At 38.6% G+C, this 22516-nt stretch overlaps 3 protein-coding genes across 4 annotated transcripts in view; 2 read left to right on the forward strand and 1 right to left on the reverse strand.

Annotated features, from left to right (window-relative positions):
- Positions 1 to 9052, forward strand: part of lamb1a (laminin, beta 1a) — a 39272-nt gene extending 30220 nt beyond the window's left edge. The window contains exons 24-33 of the mRNA XM_079603211.1: positions 2340 to 2709; positions 2819 to 3003; positions 3748 to 3989; positions 4380 to 4586; positions 5006 to 5150; positions 5243 to 5450; positions 7253 to 7394; positions 7506 to 7682; positions 7772 to 7931; positions 8266 to 9052. Of these exons, the coding sequence (XP_079459337.1) occupies positions 2340 to 2709; positions 2819 to 3003; positions 3748 to 3989; positions 4380 to 4586; positions 5006 to 5150; positions 5243 to 5450; positions 7253 to 7394; positions 7506 to 7682; positions 7772 to 7931; positions 8266 to 8405 (1976 nt within the window). The 3' untranslated portion in view covers positions 8406 to 9052. The remainder of the gene's footprint in view (positions 1 to 2339; positions 2710 to 2818; positions 3004 to 3747; positions 3990 to 4379; positions 4587 to 5005; positions 5151 to 5242; positions 5451 to 7252; positions 7395 to 7505; positions 7683 to 7771; positions 7932 to 8265) is intronic.
- Positions 9053 to 11390: 2338 nt separating this feature from the next.
- Positions 11391 to 15885, forward strand: islr2 (immunoglobulin superfamily containing leucine-rich repeat 2). Its single transcript, XM_079603334.1, has 2 exons — positions 11391 to 11639; positions 12616 to 15885. The coding sequence occupies exon 2, from the start codon at positions 12625 to 12627 to the stop codon at positions 14755 to 14757; it is 2133 nt and encodes a 710-aa protein (XP_079459460.1). The 5' UTR covers positions 11391 to 11639; positions 12616 to 12624; the 3' UTR covers positions 14758 to 15885.
- A 665-nt stretch (positions 15886 to 16550) lies between these two features.
- The window catches only part of stra6 (signaling receptor and transporter of retinol STRA6), a 29461-nt gene continuing 23495 nt past the window's right edge, over positions 16551 to 22516 (reverse strand). For both annotated transcript variants that reach the window (XM_079603977.1, XM_079603976.1), the window contains exons 16-18: positions 22016 to 22179; positions 20594 to 20731; positions 16551 to 17508 (exon numbers count right to left, since the gene is read on the reverse strand). In XM_079603977.1, coding sequence (XP_079460103.1) covers positions 17255 to 17508; positions 20594 to 20731; positions 22016 to 22179 — 556 coding nt within the window. In that variant the 3' untranslated portion in view covers positions 16551 to 17254. The remainder of the gene's footprint in view (positions 17509 to 20593; positions 20732 to 22015; positions 22180 to 22516) is intronic.

A 22516-nucleotide genomic window follows, 5' to 3' on the forward strand; every position in this document is an offset into this window, starting at 1 on the left:
TCTGGTGTAAGAGTGTAAAGTGCTACAAAATCGCCATCACAAAAACTCCTACGCCAGTCGCCGTCTCCAGGGGGTCACATTCACGGTATTGTCCCAACAAGAAACACCCCTGGTGCCGCCTGAGGCCCCCCGGATAATAGCAGGGATCAACCTCCGAGATAATTCCCTATCTCTAGTACCTTGTATGCATTAGTGCCCTTAGGTGAAGGAGTCTTTTCCCGTGGAATGTGTGTGTAATCACTACACACTGGAATGCGTTTTAAGTAAATTAGCCGTCCTAGACAGGGTCCCCATTCACGTATTGTATGCGTCACATGTATTGTCCTGAATTCCTGGTTACTTATCTACACAGAAAGACACGGGCTCTGTTCCAACTCCTAATGAGCTACCAACCTATCTAGGTAGCATCATTTTCCTGCCCTCCAATGCCAAATTTGCACTACAAATGTGTACAACTCCACCAATTTAAAGACAAAGTATGGTACCAGGATTGAACCAACATTTTTTTACAGGATTAAAAGTTATTTTAAACAATTGAATGTGTTAGGAACGTTTTAGAATTAGGAAAATGTCTATTTAGGGCTTTTATAAATACAATAAATTAAATATTACCAAAAGTATAAAAAAAAAATACACTGACTAAATCGGACAACAAGAAAACAACATTTAAAACACTTTTTACAGAAAATATTATATTTTTTATGGCCTGTAACATCTTGTGATCCATGACAATGAGTAACAAATGATTAAAATAATTAAAAATATAACCATTTGAAAAAAAGTCTTTGGAAAGTAAATGTTATTAACTAAGTTTTGGAAGAGCGCTAAATGGTTATGTTGATAATTGAATAAAAAAAAAAAAATTGAAACGGGTTTCAGATTCTTGTGAATCTAAAAAGAGATTTCCCGATTTTTTTTCTGCTGAAAAGGGTCTTGATGAAGGTTAACAAGGTTGTTGCACCTCCTAGAATGTTCTGTGGATGAGTGTGTTTGTTTAAGGGCCTCACGTTAGGTCATTCCTGATGTGGTGTTTGCCAAGTGTCTCGTCTGTCACTGTGGGCAGTTACTGCCTTTTGTTCACCAAACACTGAAACAACGCTAGCAGTGCGGCACTGAAGTGGGCAAACAGTGTTTTCCTGCATGCTTCCACTCCCACCTCGATCACTCACTCTTTAAACTCCAGCCTAATAAGGTCACTGGAACTCAAAGTTTGCAGCCGTTGACAGAAAAGGCCAGTAAATGAGCTGCTGTCTGAACAATCTTGCACGGGTTTAACATTTCAGCCTTTCAGATTTTTCTGATGTCGATCTAATTCTCTAGACTCAATCTGCATAAATTTGGCCAAGCTTTTACTAATTTATTATTTAACCAATGCACACCACATCATTGTTGAATTGTTCATTTCTTAACCAATGTTGTATACTGTATATGTGTGTGTGTGTGTGTGTGTGTGTGTGTGTGTGTGTGTGTGTGTGTGTGTGTGTGCGCATATGTATGTATTTATATATATATATATATATTATGTATGTGTGTGTGTGTATATATATATTTATATACAGGTGAAACTCGAAAAATTAGAATATGGTGCAAAAGTTCATTTATTTCAGTAATTCAACTTAAAAGGTGAAACTAATATATTATATAGACTCATTACATGCAAAGTGAGATATTTCAAGCCTTTATTTGTTATAATTTTGATGATTATGGCTTACAGCTTATGAAAACCTTTTCACAATATTCTAATTTTGAATTTGGGGTTTTCATAAGCTGTAAGCCATAATCATCAAAATTATAACTTAGTTTCACCTTTTAAGTTGAATTACTGAAATTAACTTTTGCACCATATTCTAATTTTTCGAGTTTCACGTGTATATGTGTGTGTATGTGTATATATATATATATATTATACACATACATATATATTTACATTTGTTATACATGTAAAAAATACTAACACTCATATATTTTAAAAAAATAATAATAATTAAATGAGCTTTTATTTCTATATTTTCAGTGTTCATTTTACTTTAAATTTGAGAAATGTTGTTATTTGCTTGTGTGATTTGATTTGTATTATTTTTTGAATATTACTATTTAAGTTTAATTTACTTTTATTTCAGATTTAGTTTAGTTCAGTGGTTAATTTCTAATTATTTCCAGTAAGTAATTATATTGCTTCAAATTTAACTAATTTCAGTTCGTTTCCAATGCAAAAGTTTGAATTTAAATCTTTCAGCTAATATTTTTATTGTACTTCAGCTTATTACCAAAAATGTTTTTAATAGTTTTAATAATAACGAACTGTTCTTAAACCTCTGTGTTCCTGTGTGTTTTCTCAGCATGTGACTGTGACCCGAGAGGCATCGCGGAGCAGCAGTGCAACAAGGCCACAGGTCACTGCGTGTGTGTGCAGGGTGTTTCCGGACCGCGATGTGACGCGTGCGCTCGAGGCTACACGGGTGTCTTCCCACAGTGCGAGCGCTGCCACCAGTGCTTTGCCGAATGGGACGTAATTGTAGGCGACCTCACCAATCAGACCCACAGACTGGTCCAGAAGGTCAATACCATCAAAGCCACTGGCATTACTGGACCCTACCAGGCCACCATCAATAACGTTGAAAGCAGTGCCAACTCAATCCGCAACATCCTCGCCCAGAATCCAGCCACTCAGCCTCTGACGGAGATCCAGGGACTTCTCGAGCAAGCTACGTAAGTTACGCCCTTGCTTAGTATGTGGAAGCGAGTGCAGATCCTTCTTATTAGTTCACATTGAGAGATCATTTACTCTTCTCATAAGAATAATCCTCTTTCTCTAAAGTGCCTTGATGGCTGAAATGAACACCAACCTTAACCTGACCGAGGAGACCTTGTCCGAGATCTCATCTGACAACAACAGCACGGACACCAAACTGAACTCCCTCAAAGAAGAAGCTCAGAAACTGGAGCAGACGGTGAAAGACCTGCAGAAACAGGTGGAGTTTGTGAAGAATTCAGACATTCGAGGTGAGTAACATAACTTAAGGGGACATATTTTAACGATCTAAGCGCATGGTCTAAAGCACAGGGCGCTGAATCCACTTTTGCTAGTTTAACGACAGGATAAATGGTCGGCGCACCCGGCGCACGGTCTAAAAGGGTTGTCCCTATTCTCTTACTGAGTAATGGGTGTGTTTCGGGATGTAACGTGCAAAAAACTAATCGGAGTTTCATCTCCCAATCTTTTAAAAGACCGTTGCGCCCGCGCCATGGCGGATTCCTATTTACATGGCAGAATTTGCAAGTTAAGCAGAACATCTACGGGACAAGCCCACCATATCTTTATGTACACAATATTAATCTTTTACATTGTAATCATTTTATTTGTAATATTTGGCTAGTTTGTGTGCTGCTGCGCATCCCTGTGTGTGTAATAAGCAGAGTGTATGTGCGTTGTGGACCCGCCTATAGGCGCACATTACTAACGCGCCCTTTAAATAAAATAAAAAAAATACTGTGCCATTGACTTTAGAACCAGGTTCAGTTGGTCAATGGCGCAGTGTATTTCAGTGCCTCAAAATAGCAACTCGCCAACAATGCGCCTGAACACACCTCGTTTTCAGACCAGCCGCCCATGGGCGCACATACGGGCGCAAATGCATTTGCTATTTAAACAACGTCGTGCCTGGCCCATGATAGGGCCCAAGATGTTGTGAACCACTTTTCTTGACCAGGAAAATCCATAATTTCACCGTCTTTTTCGGTCTATAGGGGCCAGAACCAGCGTGAATCGATATTACGAGCAGTCCCAGAAGGCGGAGGTCCGTGCCAATGCCTCCACCAGTGACCCATACAACCTGGTCAATCAGTCTGCCGTCCTGCGGACAGAAACGGAGGACTTGATGAACCAGACCAAAGAAGAGTTCAGTCAAAGGCAGGATGAGTTTTCCACGAAACTGGACAACCTGGCAGGACAACTAGAGACTCTGGACCTGTCTGAGCTTAGCGAGAAGGTAAAGCAGCCAACAGATTTATGATCATGGTCTACGTCAAGAGCTTATCTAGTGACTTGACAGCACTGAAGTTTCAATTAGCAATTTTAGTTTTCAGAAACTTATCAAGTGCAAGATAAACTATTTTGACATCACTTTAAAATTGCCTAGATATCCTTAGACTTTTGTTCTTGATCGCACAAAATCTTAAACTTTGTATTATACCCAAATTGTGCGGCTTGTTGAGGACGGGTGGACAATTACATAAAAAAAGTGATTGGATTTTCAGTTGTTGTTTTTTGCTTGGGCCAATAAACGAACACCCAAATTTGTAACCACTCTAGCATCGTGCCAGTGAGTTTTGCTCATTTAAAACCTAGTTTTACCGTTGTGATCTCTCCTCGGATACAGACATGTGGTAGTCCAGCTGGCTCTGAGAACTGTGCCGACTCTCCCTGTGGAGGCCTGAGCTGTGTGGACGGGGAAGGGAACGGGAAGTGTGGAGGAGAGGGATGTGATGGCCTCGCCACGCTGGCCCACAATGCCTGGCAGAAAGCCAAGGACTTTGACCAGGAGATTATCAGCGCCATGGAGGAAGTGGACAAGCTGTCCAAAATGGTGAGGTTTCTCAGCCGACACTGTATCTGCTATTGATATGATAAAGGATTTTGCAACTACTTTCTAGAAATGTTCTGCATTTTTGTTCTCCGTTCGGATATTTTCACTTGATAACTGCTGAATGCCTTTTTGAAGACATTTTAGACATTGAAAAATACATTTTATTGTACGATTTTGCTAGGATTTCTTCTTTAAGGATCCTTTCTTTAAAGACAGGCATGCCATTCTCACCACCATGCGTTGTCCAAAATTCATAAAAAAAAGTTTCCGGGCAACTGGCGAATAACACAGTAGCCTAACTATGGTGAATTTTACTCTTGTTTGGCACTTGCCTGGCTAACGTGCTAGTAGTGTCCTGCAGATGGGATAAATATGCAAAAATCACATCCCTGTAAAGAGTCCTTAATATGTGTGTTCAGGTGTCAGAGGCAAAGGTGAAAGCCGACGAAGCAAAGCTAAATGCTCAGGAGGTGCTGGCGAAGACCAATGAGACCAAAAAACGCGTGGACGGCAGCAACGAGGAGCTACGCCAACTCATCAAACAGATCCGAGACTTCCTCACTCGTAAGACACACTCAGCAAGTTTCCTCGAGCTAAGTTGCTTGGACGGTGAAAAGTGGCTTGAATTTCAACTCGTACTGTGTCTGTTTCTTCAGAAGATGGAGCGGACCTGGAAAGCATCGAGACTGTGGCCAATGAAGTTCTGCAGATGCAGATGCCCACCACACCAGCCCAGCTGCAGAACCTGACAGCGGAGATCAGGGAGCGCGTGGGCAGCTTGACAGACGTTGAGGACATCCTCAACCAGAGCGCCGACGACATCATGAGAGCAGAAAGCCTGCTGGAACAAGCCCGCAAGGCCAGGTCTGAGATATATTCAATCCCTGAGAACAGATTGATAGTTTGAACGCGCACCTGCCACAAATCAGCTACACAAAAACCTTTTATTCTTCTACTACTTTTCTATGAGGTTTGCCATTTTTGCATCCTGATTATCAATATTTGCCATTTTGCATGATACAGTAGGATATTTTTTGTCAATTTTAATAGTTCTTACAACAAAAAATGTTTGGGATTTGTGCCTTAGTGCTTTAAAAAGTAAGGGGACACTAAAGCACTTTTTTGACTTGAAGGCACCTCATTGTCCAACATAATTTAAGGCTCTGTCGCCTTTCCTAAATCTTTTCATTAGAAAACTGGGAGTATTGGCAGATTAAATTTAATTTTTTGATTTTGATTTACACAACTACTATAAGTATATCCAACCTTACTCGAATACATTCAATACAGCAGTGTGTACTATATAGCAAATCTGAACTGCTTGATTGTTATATCATTGAAAAATGTTTGATAAATTATATTTTGTTTATATAGAACAACCTACTTTTGCCTGCGTACTACATACAGTATATTCACGTAAAAGATTCTGCTATATAGAATCTCGACTGCTTGGTTATTTATATCGTTGCAAAAATTTAACTAGATTATCGCCTAGCTTTTTATATAAAGTTGGATATACATTATATATACAGAATCATCTGCATATATACAGAATACTAACGTAAAGCGATATATATTATATAGCTAATCTCAACTGGCTGATTTGTTTTATTTTATTTTTTCGCAAAATGTATCTACATTGTCGCCCAGCTCTGAATATAAAGTTGGATATATTATATCGAACTACTTCCTCATACATACAGCACACTCACACAAAGCAGTATATCCTACTATATTGCAAATCTCAACTACATGAATGCTTGTATCTTTGCAAAGTGTGAACTATATTATCGCTAATCTCTAATCTGATAAATGCGACTAGCATGTTGATATTAAGATATTATAATCATTAACAACATAGCTGTCAGTAAAGCTGCTTTGAAACACTGTGTGTTGTGAAAAGAGCTTTACATAACTTGATTCCAGAAGTTTCTGTATATTCTTTAATAAAACCAATAATAATTGAATGGGGAATTGATTGATTTTGTTAGTTTTTGGTATTTAGATATATTAATAATAATATGTTCATTTTAATACATTTAAGTTATCATGCAACCCTTTGAGTGTTTGTTGAGGCCCCCTAGTGGGCCCTTGATCTAGAACCAGTGCATCAAATGGCGCTTTTCCATTACCAGTACCAGCTCAACTCGCCTCGGCTCCCTTTTTTTGCTCCATTTTCCATTGCAGATAGTACCTCAACAATAGTACCGGGTCGTCATAGCGACGCGACACACATCCGCTACCCACACACACAGGAGGAAATCGAGTGTATGCTGTTTTACATAATATTAGTAATGGGTATATCACGCAATCTCTGGCCAAACTATTAAAAAATGGCGGGGTTATTCAGGATACTCCGTCTGGCGCGTGCAATGATGACGCAGTGAATATTGACGATTCTCTCTGACCAATCAGCAGTCTGCCGTTACATTTTAGTATCGCCTCGGCTAGCTCAGAACCTCGTCGGAGGTGATACGAAAAAAAGTATCTGGAAGCAGGTACCGGTACAACTTTTACACAGTGGAAAAACAAACAGAGGCGAGGCGAGCTGGTACTGCATAGTGGAAAAGCGCCAAAAGTGTACCATATCTGTGGCTTGTGGCAGTATCGCCACCTACTGGCCAGTTAATTGAACAACACGTTTGTTTGGTCTCTGTTTTTCACAGGAAGGAGGCGACAGATGTCAAAGACACAGCTGAGATGGTGAAGGAGGCCTTGCAGCAGGCTGAACGCGCTCAGAGCTCTGTAACCGTGGCCTTGAAACAGGCCACTGCTGACATCAAGGGAACACAAGACCTGCTGGTCTCGGTAAGTCTACACTGGTTTTTATCACCACTCAACAATTGAGTTCTAGACTTGTTTCGGACGTGAACAATTTGCTGCTTTTGAATGAATCTAAGTGACTCTTTTGCACAAAAGGTGGAGTCAGAGACATCCGACTCAGAGCTAAAACTGAGTAACGCCACCCGAAGGCTCCTGAAGTTGGAAAGCGATGTAGCTCTGCTGAAAGAAAAGGCTTTTAATACCTCCACAAGCGCCAACAGCACAGAGAAAGAGGCTGATAGCATTAACGCTCTGGCCGAGCAGCTCAAAAAGGTGCCTGTAATATCTGGACGTTACGTCATTTTTGGTATTAACCGTTGTGCTTTTGTAACCTCTTATGTTGCGGTTGCCCGTTTATGCAGGATCTGGATTCAGAGCTGAAGGACAAGTACAGCACTGTTGAAGAGCTGATCACACAGAAGGCTGAAGGAGTGACGGAGGCCAAGAAAAGAGCAGAGAAACTCCAACAGGAAGCCAAAAATCTGTTGCTACAGGCCAGCGAGAAACTTCAGCTTCTGAAAAGTAAGTCGATAGTGCATTTCTATTTCTATACAAAAGAACGGCAAAACGACATTTGTTGTTTGAATTTCGTGATAAAATACACATAATTTAGAAGTTGAGACTGTTTTATATTAAAAGTAACAAAGCACAAAGCTTATTAAAATTGTGTGAACAAAACAGACGCTGAACATGGTAAAAACGCGACTTGCTAATTAAAACGTCAATGTTTCGGCCAAAATCTAAAATATTTGGTAGGCAAAATTTTGGTGCATCACTGGTTTAAAAAGAACTATCATACATACAACTGTCTTCAGTGTTCTCAATTAGGAAGAGCTAAACTTCTGTGGTTTTGCAGATCTTGAGAAGAGCTACGATGAAAATCAGAAGCTGCTGGAGGACAAAGCCAATGAGCTGGTGGATCTGGAGAAGGCTGTGAAAGAACTGCTTCAGGAGATCAGTCACAAAGTCACCGTCTACAGCACCTGTCTGTTTTAACACTACTACTGGCTGCATTAGGAACATAAATTATATTCACTTTTTTGTGAGTTTTACAACTGTTACAGCTACAACTTCACACACACATTTATCTTTTGTCACTGTATGGAAGGGTGTTACACACTTTTGCGACCACAAGAGAATGTCATTTGGATTTTAAATTGTATAAAAGAGTGAATGTAAGATATGCCCAACATAACTGAGACTGCAATTACAATGACCTCATTGTTTCGTTTTAGAATAAAAGTAGTTGAAATAAGTAAAACAATGTACTGTAAATATGTCTCAAATTTTCTACTTTTCTGTCACAACTATCTGGATCAGTTTATAAATGTCATGAAAAAGAAATCATGATAAACTCAAGTTCATTACTTAATACTACAGTGTGAAATCGTGTCCTTGTCTTCACTCCCTTAACACATCCTTGAGTTTATAAAATACAATCTGAGAATTCTAATGAAACTTTATAAGATGGAAATAATAGTCGAGACTTGTGTATTGTGGACGAATCACTCCTTAATCCAAATTTTTTTTTTTTTACTTGGTTTATGCTAGTTTTATTTCTGTAATATATGGTGCACTGGAAAGGAAATATTGCACTCAAATAATGCATTCAAGCAATACAACACCTGTATATATGCACAAGGAAAATGGCTAATGTAGTTTTTCACCACAAATTCTGCTGTTAAACACAATTAAGTTGAAATGATGCAGGTTGAAGGGTTCAAGAGAAGCAAATATTATATATATGCACAAGGAAAATCTCACAGAAACAAATAAACCTCCAGACAAAGCACATTGTGCAGCTATTTCCCATTCAATTCTATATTTTTGTGCTCTTTTTCGCCGGCTGCTTGGAAGTAACGTTAGTCATTTTTACATTTACCGCTGTTGTCACTTGCCATCATCGTTGCTACGATACATGACTCACAATGACTGAAACGACCAATTAAAAGGGCATTCTCTGATGATGTTCCAAGATGTTAAAAACGCGACAAACGGGGAGAAATTAGTATCTACCGCACGCACCGTCTGTTTTTTTTCTTATCATAGCCTACAAATGTCTTCGTTCATAGTCTGACATATATTAGAAGCTATGTGTGTGTCTGTCACGGATTTGCACTGAATTGATTCTCAAAAATACGGAACAAAGTGCGTTCCGTATCGGTTCAATACGGAACAAGACTTTTATGTGTCAAATACGGGACGATTCCGTATTATACGGAACGGTTGGCAACCCTAATCGGACCTCACTGGAAGCTCTATATATTTTTAATCAGTATAAAGTGTGATATAAAACAGTTTAATGTTGTTATTATAGGTAATGTGTCCCGTATCCAATAGGTGGCGACCAAGGACTTGCTAAGAGTTAAGTTGCATACGTTCGAGGAAAAACGGGAAGTCTGCCAGGTTTCCTAAGGGTGTTTCTCAAAACCAAGAATGCAAAGAACGAACTTGTGTTCTTGGGGAGAACCTGTCTATGGGGAGAACGCTCTTGCTAGTTGTTCCTGGAAGAATGAACTCACAAGGGGACGAGCACACAGAACGCTGCTGACAGTTGTGTTCTTGCAGACGATGTGTTCTTGCTGGTATTGCGCAATAATACCCCCGCACAAACGCCGTCTTTATTAACTTTTTGAAACATCAAAGTGGCAGTTGTGTAGCTGTCAATCGAGGGACAGAACGCTCTCATTTCATAATTTTATCAGAAATATCTTAATTTGTGTTCTGAACATGAAAAAAAGTCCAGGTTTGGAACGACATCAGGGTGTGAACAAAATTTTCATATTTGAGTGAACTATTCTTTTAAGCTACGCCTTTGCTATTGTTTTGAATAAGTGAGCTCTAGCGGCGATACATGATTAATGGGCTTAAATAATGCTCATGATAGCCTACATCATTCATGTATGAATTGAAAAGTGACCCTATTTAAAAGTATTGTCATTCAATATTCTAGATATTGATCCAATCAAAACCCATGTGAAAATAGTTCATATCTAATAAAAGAAAATAACGCAACTCAATTAAGACTGTATGAGCTCTTCGCTTCCGTTCTGTGGCTGCGGTTCTGCAACTAAACCCGGCAATGAAATGAACTGAAAAGTTTAGCTTTAGTCTGAAGCTGCACCCACACCAGCAGGTGTCAGTATAAGCCAGAACAACATAGAAACTTGCTGAGTGCATAATGCATTTGCTGTAGTTTTATGACCGTTGTGTTTCATCACGGTAAACACTTCTAAATAAATAAATGAAATAATTTGACTACAAAAAGACTATCATTGATGCTGATACAAAATTCTAGTAGTTGCAATATGGGGAAAACTGTTAGATAAAGTTTAGTTACGATTATGTAAAAGACAAGTACCGAAGTGTGTTTAAAATAGACCAATTTGTGGAGAGAGAGCAGAAAGAGAAAATCAAAGGTCAAGTCTATAAAAAAATGCACATTTTGATTACTTAAAAAATTTCCCTTTAATTTCCCACAATACATTACTTTTTTTTCTTTCTGTAATTCCAGAAAGTGTTTAATCAGGGGAAATATAATTTTGCATTATTTTCTGTTCCTCTTTGAGAGATAGATAGTCACTAGACAAGCATATTTGGACTTCCCCTTTTTGTCTTTCTCATCGGGTTTCTTAAATGTTGATTTTAACAATCAGTATTTTTTGGTAGGCGACTTTAAAAAAAAAAAAAAAAAAAAAATACTAACCTGTAAAATTAATTCGGACACAAGCAAATCTAAATACATAAATGTGTCTGTTATTGTATATAATCTTTTAAATATACTTGTTCTAGCTTATATATAAAAAATAATCACATAGAAAGACAAGGGGCATAGGTCATGTGATATAAATTATCAACTGTATCTAAATTATGAATAACCTTCATCTGGACGGTAAAGTCCCTGTGGCATTAATGCGGAATTGAAGGGAGAGGCTGCGCGTTCACAATCCCTCCCCTTACACTGTGGAGGCGGGAGCGCGCAGTGAATTCTGTCCAAACTCGAGCGCGATCATGAGAAAACAGCCCCTGGACTGCTCGGCATCTCACGGACACTAAAATGTATCATCTGCCGTCTGCTAACAAAAATAGCAGAGATTTCCAGCGGGATATAAAAGGCTACATCATGTTTTGGGATAATTTGACATCTGAGAATTAAATATTGTTTTTAAATCTCATCAAGTGTCGTGTTGACTGAAACCCGCGCGAGCGTTAGGAATATATCACTTACAGGTAAGGCACTATGAGAAAGTTTTTAAGCAACAATTTTCCAGAATGTAGACAGAAACAATAGCAAATAAACTGTAAAAGTGTTTCTTATTTATACTCTCAGCGAAATACTGTAAGGTTTGTATGGTTAAAAAGCAGTCGCTACATATTTCGAGATGTTTCGCAACACAAATAAGTTTTATTATATAAAGTGAAGCGCGTTTTCAGCACGCTGGACAGCGAACACGGTCCAAGCGTCCCGTTCTCAAGCCTTCGCTGCTCAGTCGTCCGGTATAACCCAGACGCTCGAGGATGTCGAGATGAATGAAAAGAAACAGACATCAGACATCTCAATTAGTCCACAAGAACTTGAGAACTCGAGAAAAAAAGAGAATAAAATAAAGAGAGGATAAATAATAAGGTAACACTTTAATTTAAGGTGACATAGTTGCACATTACTTACTATAGAAATAACAGTAAATTATGCATAATTACATGCCACTAAGCCTAAACCAAACCCTAATCCTAACCATATAGTTAGTGCATGTAGTTAATTAATATTACTCAGTACAATGGAACTACGTCACCTTAAAAGAAAGGGTTACACTGTATTTTAAGATGTATTTGTTACACTGTAATTATACATTTAAGTACTGAGTAATATTAACTAACTACATATACTTACTATAGGGTTAGCATTAGGGTTTGGTTTAGGCTTAGTGGCATGTAATTATGCATCATTTACGGTGCATGTAACATGTATCAATGTCACTAAAATAAACAACAAATAATGTGTAATCAATAATAATAATAAAAGCATTTGGTTTTTGGTAACTTTTCAAAATATATTTGTTAGACTATGATAGCATCAAGTGATTTTTATTTGCAATAGTTTGCCATAGTTAACTTTACATGACTTCTTTCATTCACATTTGTTCTTTGAGTGTGAAAAATACATAAATAATTTGTACTAATCTGCACCTTCATGTGTGCTTGGCAGGAGCTGAAAATGGCAACCAAATACCTGATGCTTATTGCCTTGGGGACTGCAGTGATTGGCAGTGTGTACTGTTGCCCTGAGCAGTGTACCTGCTCTGATAAATATAATCACCAGTTTGCAGAATGTGCCTACAAAGAACTTCTGGAAGTACCTGTGGGCTTGCCATCCAATGTGACCACCCTGAGTCTTTCAGCGAACAAGATTAAAGTGCTGAAATCCAAAACCTTTATAAATGTCACCCAGGTGACCTCTCTTTGGCTGGCTCACAATGAAATCGTCACCGTCGAGAGGGACACCTTGGCTCCGATGATTCAGCTGAAAAATTTGGATATTAGCCACAACAAAATTGTGCATTTTCCCTGGGAGGACTTGACCAATCTTACTGCCCTGCAGTTGTTAAAGATGAACAATAACGAGATGGTCAGCATCCCCAAGAACGCTTTTTCCAACCTGAAGGACCTGCGTTCGGTCCGTATTAACAATAACAAGTTTACCACCATCGTGCAGGGAACGTTTGATGCTTTGACTGCCATGTCCCACCTCCAAATCTTCCACAACCCCTTCACCTGCTCCTGCAACCTTGAGTGGTTTAGGGACTGGATCACCAAATCCTCAATCTCAATCCCTGACCAAAACAACATTGTCTGCGATGCTCCTTCCCACCTCAAAGGTACACAGGTCACCAGCATGCCCAAACTGGATTGCAAGGCCCCGTCCGTGTCCATCACATATCAGCCGAACATCGAAAAAACCGAACTCTATGAGGGATATTTGGTCATGCTATACTGCGAAACAAAAGGTACCCCTAAACCTGACGTCACATGGGAGATATTCGCTGGAAACCAACTAATTACATTCCCTTTACCCGCCATTGTCGAAAAAATTGAGATTCCGGTTAATGGGCCGCCTACGAACACCAGGTTCCTTGTGTTTCAAAACGGCACCTTGATCATCCCTCGCGTGAGCAAGAAAGACGACGGCAACTACACCTGTTCTGCTGTCAACGACATGGGAAAAGCAGAGCGATCAGTGAGACTTGTTGTCGCAGGCACAAAAAAGCATGCCATCAATTCGATGCCCGACACAAAAGCACCTAGCCATTTACCAGAAGACAAACTTGGTTCAAAAGGCTCCAAAAACAGCGTTATTAACATGTGGTCCAAATCTGAGGAGAAGACAAAGAGCCTTCCAACCGGACCGTCTATTATTGCGAGGGATAGAGAGAAAGTGGAAGAAGGGGCTGATAGTTTGCCATTTGTTGGCAAATGCGGAATAAATGATGGTACGCAGTACATCTCCAACCATGCTTTCAATCTCAGCTTGGACGAACTCAAACAGTACACGTTTGATTTTGGGGTGATCGCTCTGGAGGTTTCAGAGACTGAGGCCAAAGTTCAGCTGAACCCTTTCCAGATGGCCAACGCAAAGTCAAACATTCACCTCAGTCAACAAGAAGACCTCCAAACTGTAAATAAGGAGCCTTTTAGGCTTTTCCAGACATCCACCAAAAAGTCACCCCTGGACATGTTGTACCTTTGCGTCAGTACTGGTAATGGACATTCAGTGGTGCAATGGTCCAAGATAGAGGAGGGCGTCAATGCCTACCGCTTTCAGGGCCTCAAGCCAGGCACTAATTACACCCTGTGCCTCACCTATGGAGGCCAGGACTGTCAAGTCCAAGTGGTCTTTACAACCCGTAAGAAAATCCCATCTTTGCTGATTATAGTGGTCGTTAGCATTTTTTTGCTAGCTTTGGCAACCGTGCCCCTGCTGGGAGCCACCTGCTGCCATCTGCTCTACAAGTATCAAGGCAAGACCTACAAGTTGATTATGAAGACACAAAACCCAGATCAGATGGAAAAGCACATAGCGACAGATTTCGACCCCAGGGCGTCTTTTGTGGGATCTGAGAAGAACTTTGACCCGAGTGAGCTGGGAGAGGGCGAAGGCGAGGTGGATGGCGAGGACGGAGAAGGCGAGGACATCGAGGGCAGTGTGGTGACTGAGTCCATTCCCGAGTCACAATCCAAAACGCAGGAGGATTTTGAAGCTGGATCCGAGTACAGCGATCGGTTGCCACTTGGGGCTGAAGCGGTAAACATATCTGCGGAGATCAACGGTAATTACAAACAACCCCGTTGAGATGTTTATTCTTCATTTGCTCTGAAACACAATACAAACCAGGTGAATACGGACTGTCATCTCACGTAATAGACTTTATTCAGAGCTGCGCCATGGCAGGTATGAAAGCGGGGCTGTGAGGGATAGACTTACCGTGTTTTCAATAGCATCCGCTGTAAAAAGCTGCATAAAGCTCCTAGATCACTTATAATTTTCCCCAGCTCCGTTTTTTGTCTACTTGAATTTCTTGCAAATATATTTGTGCAGTTTTTCATCAGCAGAACAATAAAAAGTACATTAAAGAACAGTACAAATAACTGAAGAGATGTATATTCCTCACAGCTTTGCTTGAATTTACGTTAAAAATCTAAGATGGCGCCGCTGTGAATAAGGTCTATAGCCTACAGACTCGCGCTCCTTTTTTTACCTCAGCAAGTTAGCAGTAAGTGCATACGATGAGTGTTCATTATTACAAATAGGGTTTTGAGATTTATCCAGTTGACTGGACGTAACAGACAAATATATCTTTAAAAAAAAAAAAACTCATGATAGCTACAATTCACTTTTCGTGAGTGTCGTCACTTACATTGTTAAGTAGCATCCATTTTAAGCCATCGACATAGTGGACAAACATCGAGCGCTTGTGAGGGAAATGTCACCCTGTTACTCTTTTCACAGCATGTGTGTGTCTGGAAAACGAACCAGGTCACATTGGAAAAAAAAAAGTTTAAGTGTAATGTGGGATCCCAACATGTGTGATTTTTAATATCTTTGCGACCGGGTGCTTTAAAATATCTCTCGCCTTTACGAATTGACTGAACGTGTCCTTTCTTCTCTTTGAGATAGCCTTTATTCGTGGCATGTCACACAAAAGTATTTTCAAGTGTGTTTTATTAGGGTACTATAGACTGTAGATATTCAATGTCGATTTGTGATGTAAGCCAAGTAATCTGAGAAAATGTTCTCTTTTTTTTTATAAATATAAATGGTCCGTTTTTACCATGTCAACACGACATCGAGTGTCCAGTAAATTGACGCATAGTGGCTTGTTTCTTGTCCAGCTGTCCAATGATGTTGTAAAAATACTCAAACCTTTTAAAGATTTTGATATGATTTTATGTACGTGACCTTAATAAAATACTGAACGAACGAATGTATTGGAAATTATTTGCAAACATAGAGAAGTGTATATATATATATATATATATAGCTTTTCACACAAACCACAACTGACTATGTAAAATCATAAATAATTTGTGCTTGCTGGTCTGGATATTGAACAAGGAAATTTCCTGTCAAACGCCGTGCGGGTGAAACACTCACTGATTTAAATCTATAGATATTATATAAGGTATGGTTTTGTTTTTCTGAAACGAATATTTGAAAATAAATATATAAGCCTGTATATATCCTATACAGGACATATAGACTATATTAAACGCATTTAAATCCACGAAATAATTTATCCCATTTTACACGGATTTTTTTTCGTCATGGATATTGATATTGTAATGAGTTCACTTGTTTGAGAAAGCTGAAGGGCAGAACAAAGGAATAATATGATTTCGGTGTAGTTTTGCTCACACCTCTGCCTCAACTCTATAAATCATGCGTTTGAATAACGAACGAAAATCTTTTTAACTATGTTTAAAATTGCGCAAGGAAAAAAAAAATCATACAAATATTTCGTGAGAGTATATTATAATTCGAATGCTTCTCATTTTTCTATTTTTAACTGAACATGAAATCATGCGTTTGATTTTACGCGACGCAGGAGAGGGCACCATTTCCCTTAATTCAACACAGTGAACAGATTTAAGTTTTAATATTTATTTAATTTCATAAATCACAAATATGCCATAGGCAGCAGAAAAAGACATAATAGAGGGGACTATCAAAATTAAGTGTCAAATGTAACAGTGAGACAGGTTGTGTTTATATTTAGTCAGAGATGAAAAAAAAAATATTGCAATGAAATTACAGTAGATGTTGTCTTAAAAGAACAGATACAGCTCAACCCATAATGGACATTACAGGTTTTATCTGTTTGTTTAATATAAGAACATTCTCACCACTGGTAAAAGTCACACCAATGAGTGCAAAAAAAAAAAATGAGTGGAAATGAATAATTCATAAGTTTTGCCAAAGCGCAGAACCTGTACATTCATAAATAGTCACGCATACTAACCTCGCATCAAGCGGTTAGATGTGAGTTCAGTGCCAAACTAGATTTCCTGATATGCTAAGTCCAAGACGGAAAGACAAGTCTCACTCAGACATACAACAAAAGACACAATCCATCCATCCATCCATTCACACACACACATGCAAAGGATCCGTTAACTACAACTGCTGAAGTTCTTCCTGAGGCACTGAGCTGTAAGTGCACTTAGCTAAAACACATGTGCTTCTCTGCTACACCAAAGCAAATAATACTATCATCAATATCTGGCCAGCAGCCATTAAGAGAGGCTGGGTGGGGGGGGGGTCTCCTTCTCCACAGTGTGATGTTCAGTCCTCAGTTGTTGGTGGCGGAGGCGCTTTCGGTCTCCTTGCTCGGCTCCTTGATGCTGCCTTCCTTTTTGCTGCCCTCCTTGGTCCGGTTGAGCGCTCCGTTGATGAAGCTTTCTGAACTCTGGCACTGGAAATGCTTTCGGGAGCCCACCAGGGACGGGTTGTTGACCAGCGTGAAGAGGAGCTGCCAGTGCGCTCGTGCCCGCTTGGCGTTGGACACCTTGTTCTGTTTCTTCTCTTGCTGGACCAGTTGAATACCTTTAAATGTTGAATACATAACATTGTGAAAAAGGTTAAGTAAACTTATTGAGAAGTCAATTTAATTGATTACTGTTAATACAATATATACACACACACACACACGCACGAGCACGCGCACACGCGCACGCACGCACACGCGCACACCAAACTTTATTCAGACACCTTCAATATTTCTCACATTATCACAGTTTATTCGCTATAGTTTAGAAAATGGTATTAAATATGACAAGAACTCCGAGTTATCAAATCAGTTGATATTTCACCGGTCTCACTAATGAATTAGGTTGAATATCTGTCAGCTGTTAAATTGAAGTACACAATTAGATAATACAAGTTTAGGTCAACCAATTAAAGCAATGCTCCATTTTGATCAGTCTGTTGTGTAAAGAGGTCGCATGAGCAAAACACTTCAGCAAAATATGGTCAGGTCAAAGTGTCTGAATCATTTCTGGTCCCAAATTTTTATAAATTTGACTGGTAGTCCACTGTATGAAGAATTTTGGGGTATAATATGTCACAGTTTAATTAATTTTTCTATCAAAAAAAAAAAAAAAAAACTAATAAACTATAATAATAATAATAAATAAATAAAAATATGTATTATATATATATATATATATATATATATATATATATATATATATATATATATATATATATATGCTGCCCTTAAGAATAAAATGCATTTACTTGTAATATTTTGTTTAAATTGTAAATTGTTATTTAGATATGTAGCATGTGCTGGATGATTATTATAGGAATTGAATAGAAACATTTGCTAATTTAGTGGTTATAGAACAAAATGTCAATTATTTACAGAGGCCATACTCACTACATAGGTAAGGCAGCCAAGTGAAAGGTAAAATGATTCTATCACTTACTGTAAATACAGACATAGGAATATTTACATATTAATTACCCATATTTTAATTGAAGATGCATCATAATAGCAACAACACAAACACACATACATTATATATATATATATATATAGGTGGTTGTGCAAAAATAAAATGGGTGCGTATGTAAATATATAATAAAATTATATAATTTTATATAAAAAACTGCCAGATAAATGAATTTATAACAGATAAATGAATTTAAATAATAAAATAAAATAAAACCTATTGCTGGCAAATTGAATGAAAGCGAAGAGGTCTGAAATGTACATCGAATTCACAGTTGGAACGCACAAGGTGCGATTAGCATATGGAGAGTGTGAGAACTGCGAGCCACACACACGTCAACTACAGCGCTCGGTCGGTGTAACACACCAGTTTTTCCTCAGATAATAAATATTGTATGCAAATTCAAACAAGCAAATATTATTCCTCCAGTTTTGTTGTACGCAAAAAGCATCACATCTGTAGGTGTAAAATCAACAAAAGACAGGGAATACACACCATCTGCTGCCTATCATCCTGCAAAACCCTACATCTCTAAAAGCTCTGATGGGATCTCCGCTCCGCTATATGAACGGATGTGTGGATGTTCACACACGGGCCGAGACGTGTGTGACAGGTCTGATTGAGCAGTAGCAGGGCCGAGGTGAGCTATTGCACATCAGGGCCCAATTTATCCTGACAAATTTAATCATTGCGGGAGCGCTCGCCGGCTGCGTGCGAGGCAACATGATGAATCAATTATTCTAAAAACAAGGCCACGCAGCCGTCTGTGCATATAGACATGAATCACCCAGGAGAAATCAAACACGGATCAATATAAATCTGGGCTTCAGTCAGAGATTTGACACAGATGATCTAACATCATTTTCTCACTGCTTTCTGTTTTGAAATGCATTAAAAAGATGAAATGAGTTTGTTCTTTTAAAGATGGTATTAGTCTGAACACTACCGGGTACTGGGAGGTCAATCGCTTTATAATCTGCAACTGCAGTATAATCAATTGCAGTGATCTAATTACTGATTAAATATATAAATATTATTAATGATTCAATTATTTTCAGATACAGTATATAAAGTTATTAATGATTTAATTACATAATTTTATCATGGTAATTCGCCGTGGATTATCCCTTACATATAGTGTATATAATAATCCTTAATGCAACTATTTGTATGCATAGTCAGTTTACACACACACACACACAATTTACTTTTATGTCATTTTTATGTAATTTATTGGATCGATTTATTAATTTAATTTATAATTATGGGAAAACTTTATTATAAATAATAGGTGGTTGTGTAAAAATAAAACTGGTGTGTATGTATATATAGTAGCATCCAAAATAAAAGTTTGTGTTTGCATAATATATGTGTGTGTACTGTGTATAATTATTTATATATATAAAAACACACACAATCATGTATATATTTCAGAAAAATTGGTTATATTTATAATATATAAAATATTTATATATAATATAAATTATAAAAATGTATAAACAGTATATAAATGCAAATATTTTTTAAATATATACATGAATGTGTGTGTATTTATACATAATAATTATACACATTACACACACATATATTATGCAAACACAAACTTTTATTTTGGATGCGATTAATCGCAATTAATCTTTTGACAGCCCTAATATATATATATATATATATATATATATATATATATATATATATATAAAATAAAACTATATTATTTTTATTAAAAAAAATGCCAAACACAAACATAATTGGTAAACATAACAGATATATATAGTTATATAATCCCTATATTAGTTATAATAGTTGGTTGAGCAAAAATAAAACTGTTGACCATATTGTGTCTGAAATGTTTTTTTTTTATATTAACTTCTGTCAATAAAATTAGTTTTCACTTAAAATATGAAATAATAACTATCAGTTATTAAATACCAAAACACACCTGCATACCCATTTGAAAACACCTCAATGTCTTTAAAAAATAAAAAGTAAGACTCATTAAAAGGAAAGTAGTTTCCACACACTCACTGTCAAAACTCAAATGAAAGGAGCACAGCCTTAAAACACAAACCACATCCTTGAGTTTGAGAGCAGACTGGAACCGGTTGCTCTCAAGCGAATGATATGTCATCACATCGTAGTCATGAACTGAAGTAACACAGAATAAAAGCACAGACCTTCTTCAGCATCTCGGATCCTCTGTGCGGAGAGGTTGTCCTGGCCCGTGGTTTGCAGCAGGAGTCCACAGAAGGCCTTCATCACGGGGTGAGACTGGCTGACCTCAATCTTCAGGTAATGAGCGTAACAGCGGTATCCTGCAGAGAGACAACCAAGAGGAGATGTACATCCGAATCACACTCACAGCCAACGTCACTTTAATCAGAAACACAAGTATATGGGAGAAGTAGAGTTACATTATATACTTCTATGTGCATCACTACAAATCTGGCTTGGATAGGGTGACCACCTTGCTCTGCTGCAGGATAGATGTGATTTTGCAGGACAATGGAAATTTACTACTATTATTCTATGTAAATATTGGATGATGATAACGTTTTAAATCGTCAATAAGCTGTGTTAGTTGTGACCGGCTCTCAGCTTGCCCAGGTTCGAGTGATACAATGCAATTTACTTTATAGGACCCATTCAGTCTAGTAAATATAATGAACTGAATAACAGGCTAGTGGAGGTATAAAAACACATTTTATACTAGTTTATTTTCTTTAATTAGACTATGCAAACAATAAATGTGTTTCTACCGGATTCAATGCATCTTGAACTTGAATGTTTAGTTGGATCTGGCAGGTTTAATCAGGATGTTATCCAGTCCGTGTCTAGAAGCTTTGCTATATAAATGAGTGCAGCAGTGCCTGGGTCAAACGTGAATGCACCAGTGGCTGGGTCAAACGTGAGTGCAGCAGTGGCTGGGTCAAACGTGAATGCACCAGTGGCTGGGTCAAACGTGAGTGCGGCAGTGGCTGGGTCAAACGTGAATGCGGCAGTGGCTGGGTCAAACGTGAGTGCGGCAGTGGCTGGGTCAAACGTGAGTGTAGCAGTGGCTGGGTCAAACGTGAGTGCGGCAGTGGCTGGGTCAAACGTGAATGCGGCAGTGGCTGGGTCAAACGTGAATGCAGCAGTGGCTGGGTCAAACGTGAATGCGGCAGTGGCTGGGTCAAACGTGAGTGCGGCAGTGGCTGGGTCAAACGTGAGTGCAGCAGTGGCTGGGTCAAACATGAGTGCAGCAGTGGCTGGGTCAAACGTGAATGCAGCAGTGGCTGGGTCAAACGTGAATGCAGCAGTGGCTGGGTCAAATGTGAGTGCAGCAGTGGCTGGGTCAAACGTGAGTGCAGCAGTGGCTGGGTCAAACGTGAATGCGGCAGTGGCTGGGTCAAACGTGAATGCGGCAGTGGCTGGGTCAAACGTGAGTGCGGCAGTGGCTGGGTCAAACGTGAGTGCGGCAGTGGCTGGGTCAAACGTGAGTGCGGCAGTGGCTGGGTCAAACGTGAGTGCGGCAGTGGCTGGGTCAAACGTGAATGCAGCAGTGGCTGGGTCAAACATGAATGCAGCAGTGGCTGGGTCGGACGTGAATGCAGCAGTACCTGGGTCAAACGCCTCCACGCTGCGGTTTAGAAGGCTGATGTCCAGGCGTCCTAAGTGGACTATGTTGAACAGGGCGGTGATCACTATCCTCCAAATGCCCACTATCACACCGACCATGACATTAACCAGGAAACACATGTAGCTGAGAAGAAACAGACTCCCTCTGCAGAGAAACACCAAATATCATTTGTATTATAAAAAAAAAATACTGTATATACATTTGTTCTTTTGATTTTATATAAAGTAATAAAGTATTAAACATATATATATATATATATATACACACACACACACACACACACCAATTATGTTTATTTCTTTTTTATTATATAAATCAAATTATATAATAACAAAATATATTTATAAATAAACAATTAGAAGTAATAATATATATTCAATCATTTGATTTTATATAATAAAATAAAACTAGACAATGAACATAATAGGTAAACTATTGTATTATATATATATATATATATATATATATATATATATATATA

This window comes from Phoxinus phoxinus, assembly GCF_949152265.1.
Source record: "Phoxinus phoxinus genome assembly, chromosome: 25".
NCBI lineage: Eukaryota > Metazoa > Chordata > Actinopteri > Cypriniformes > Leuciscidae > Phoxinus > Phoxinus phoxinus.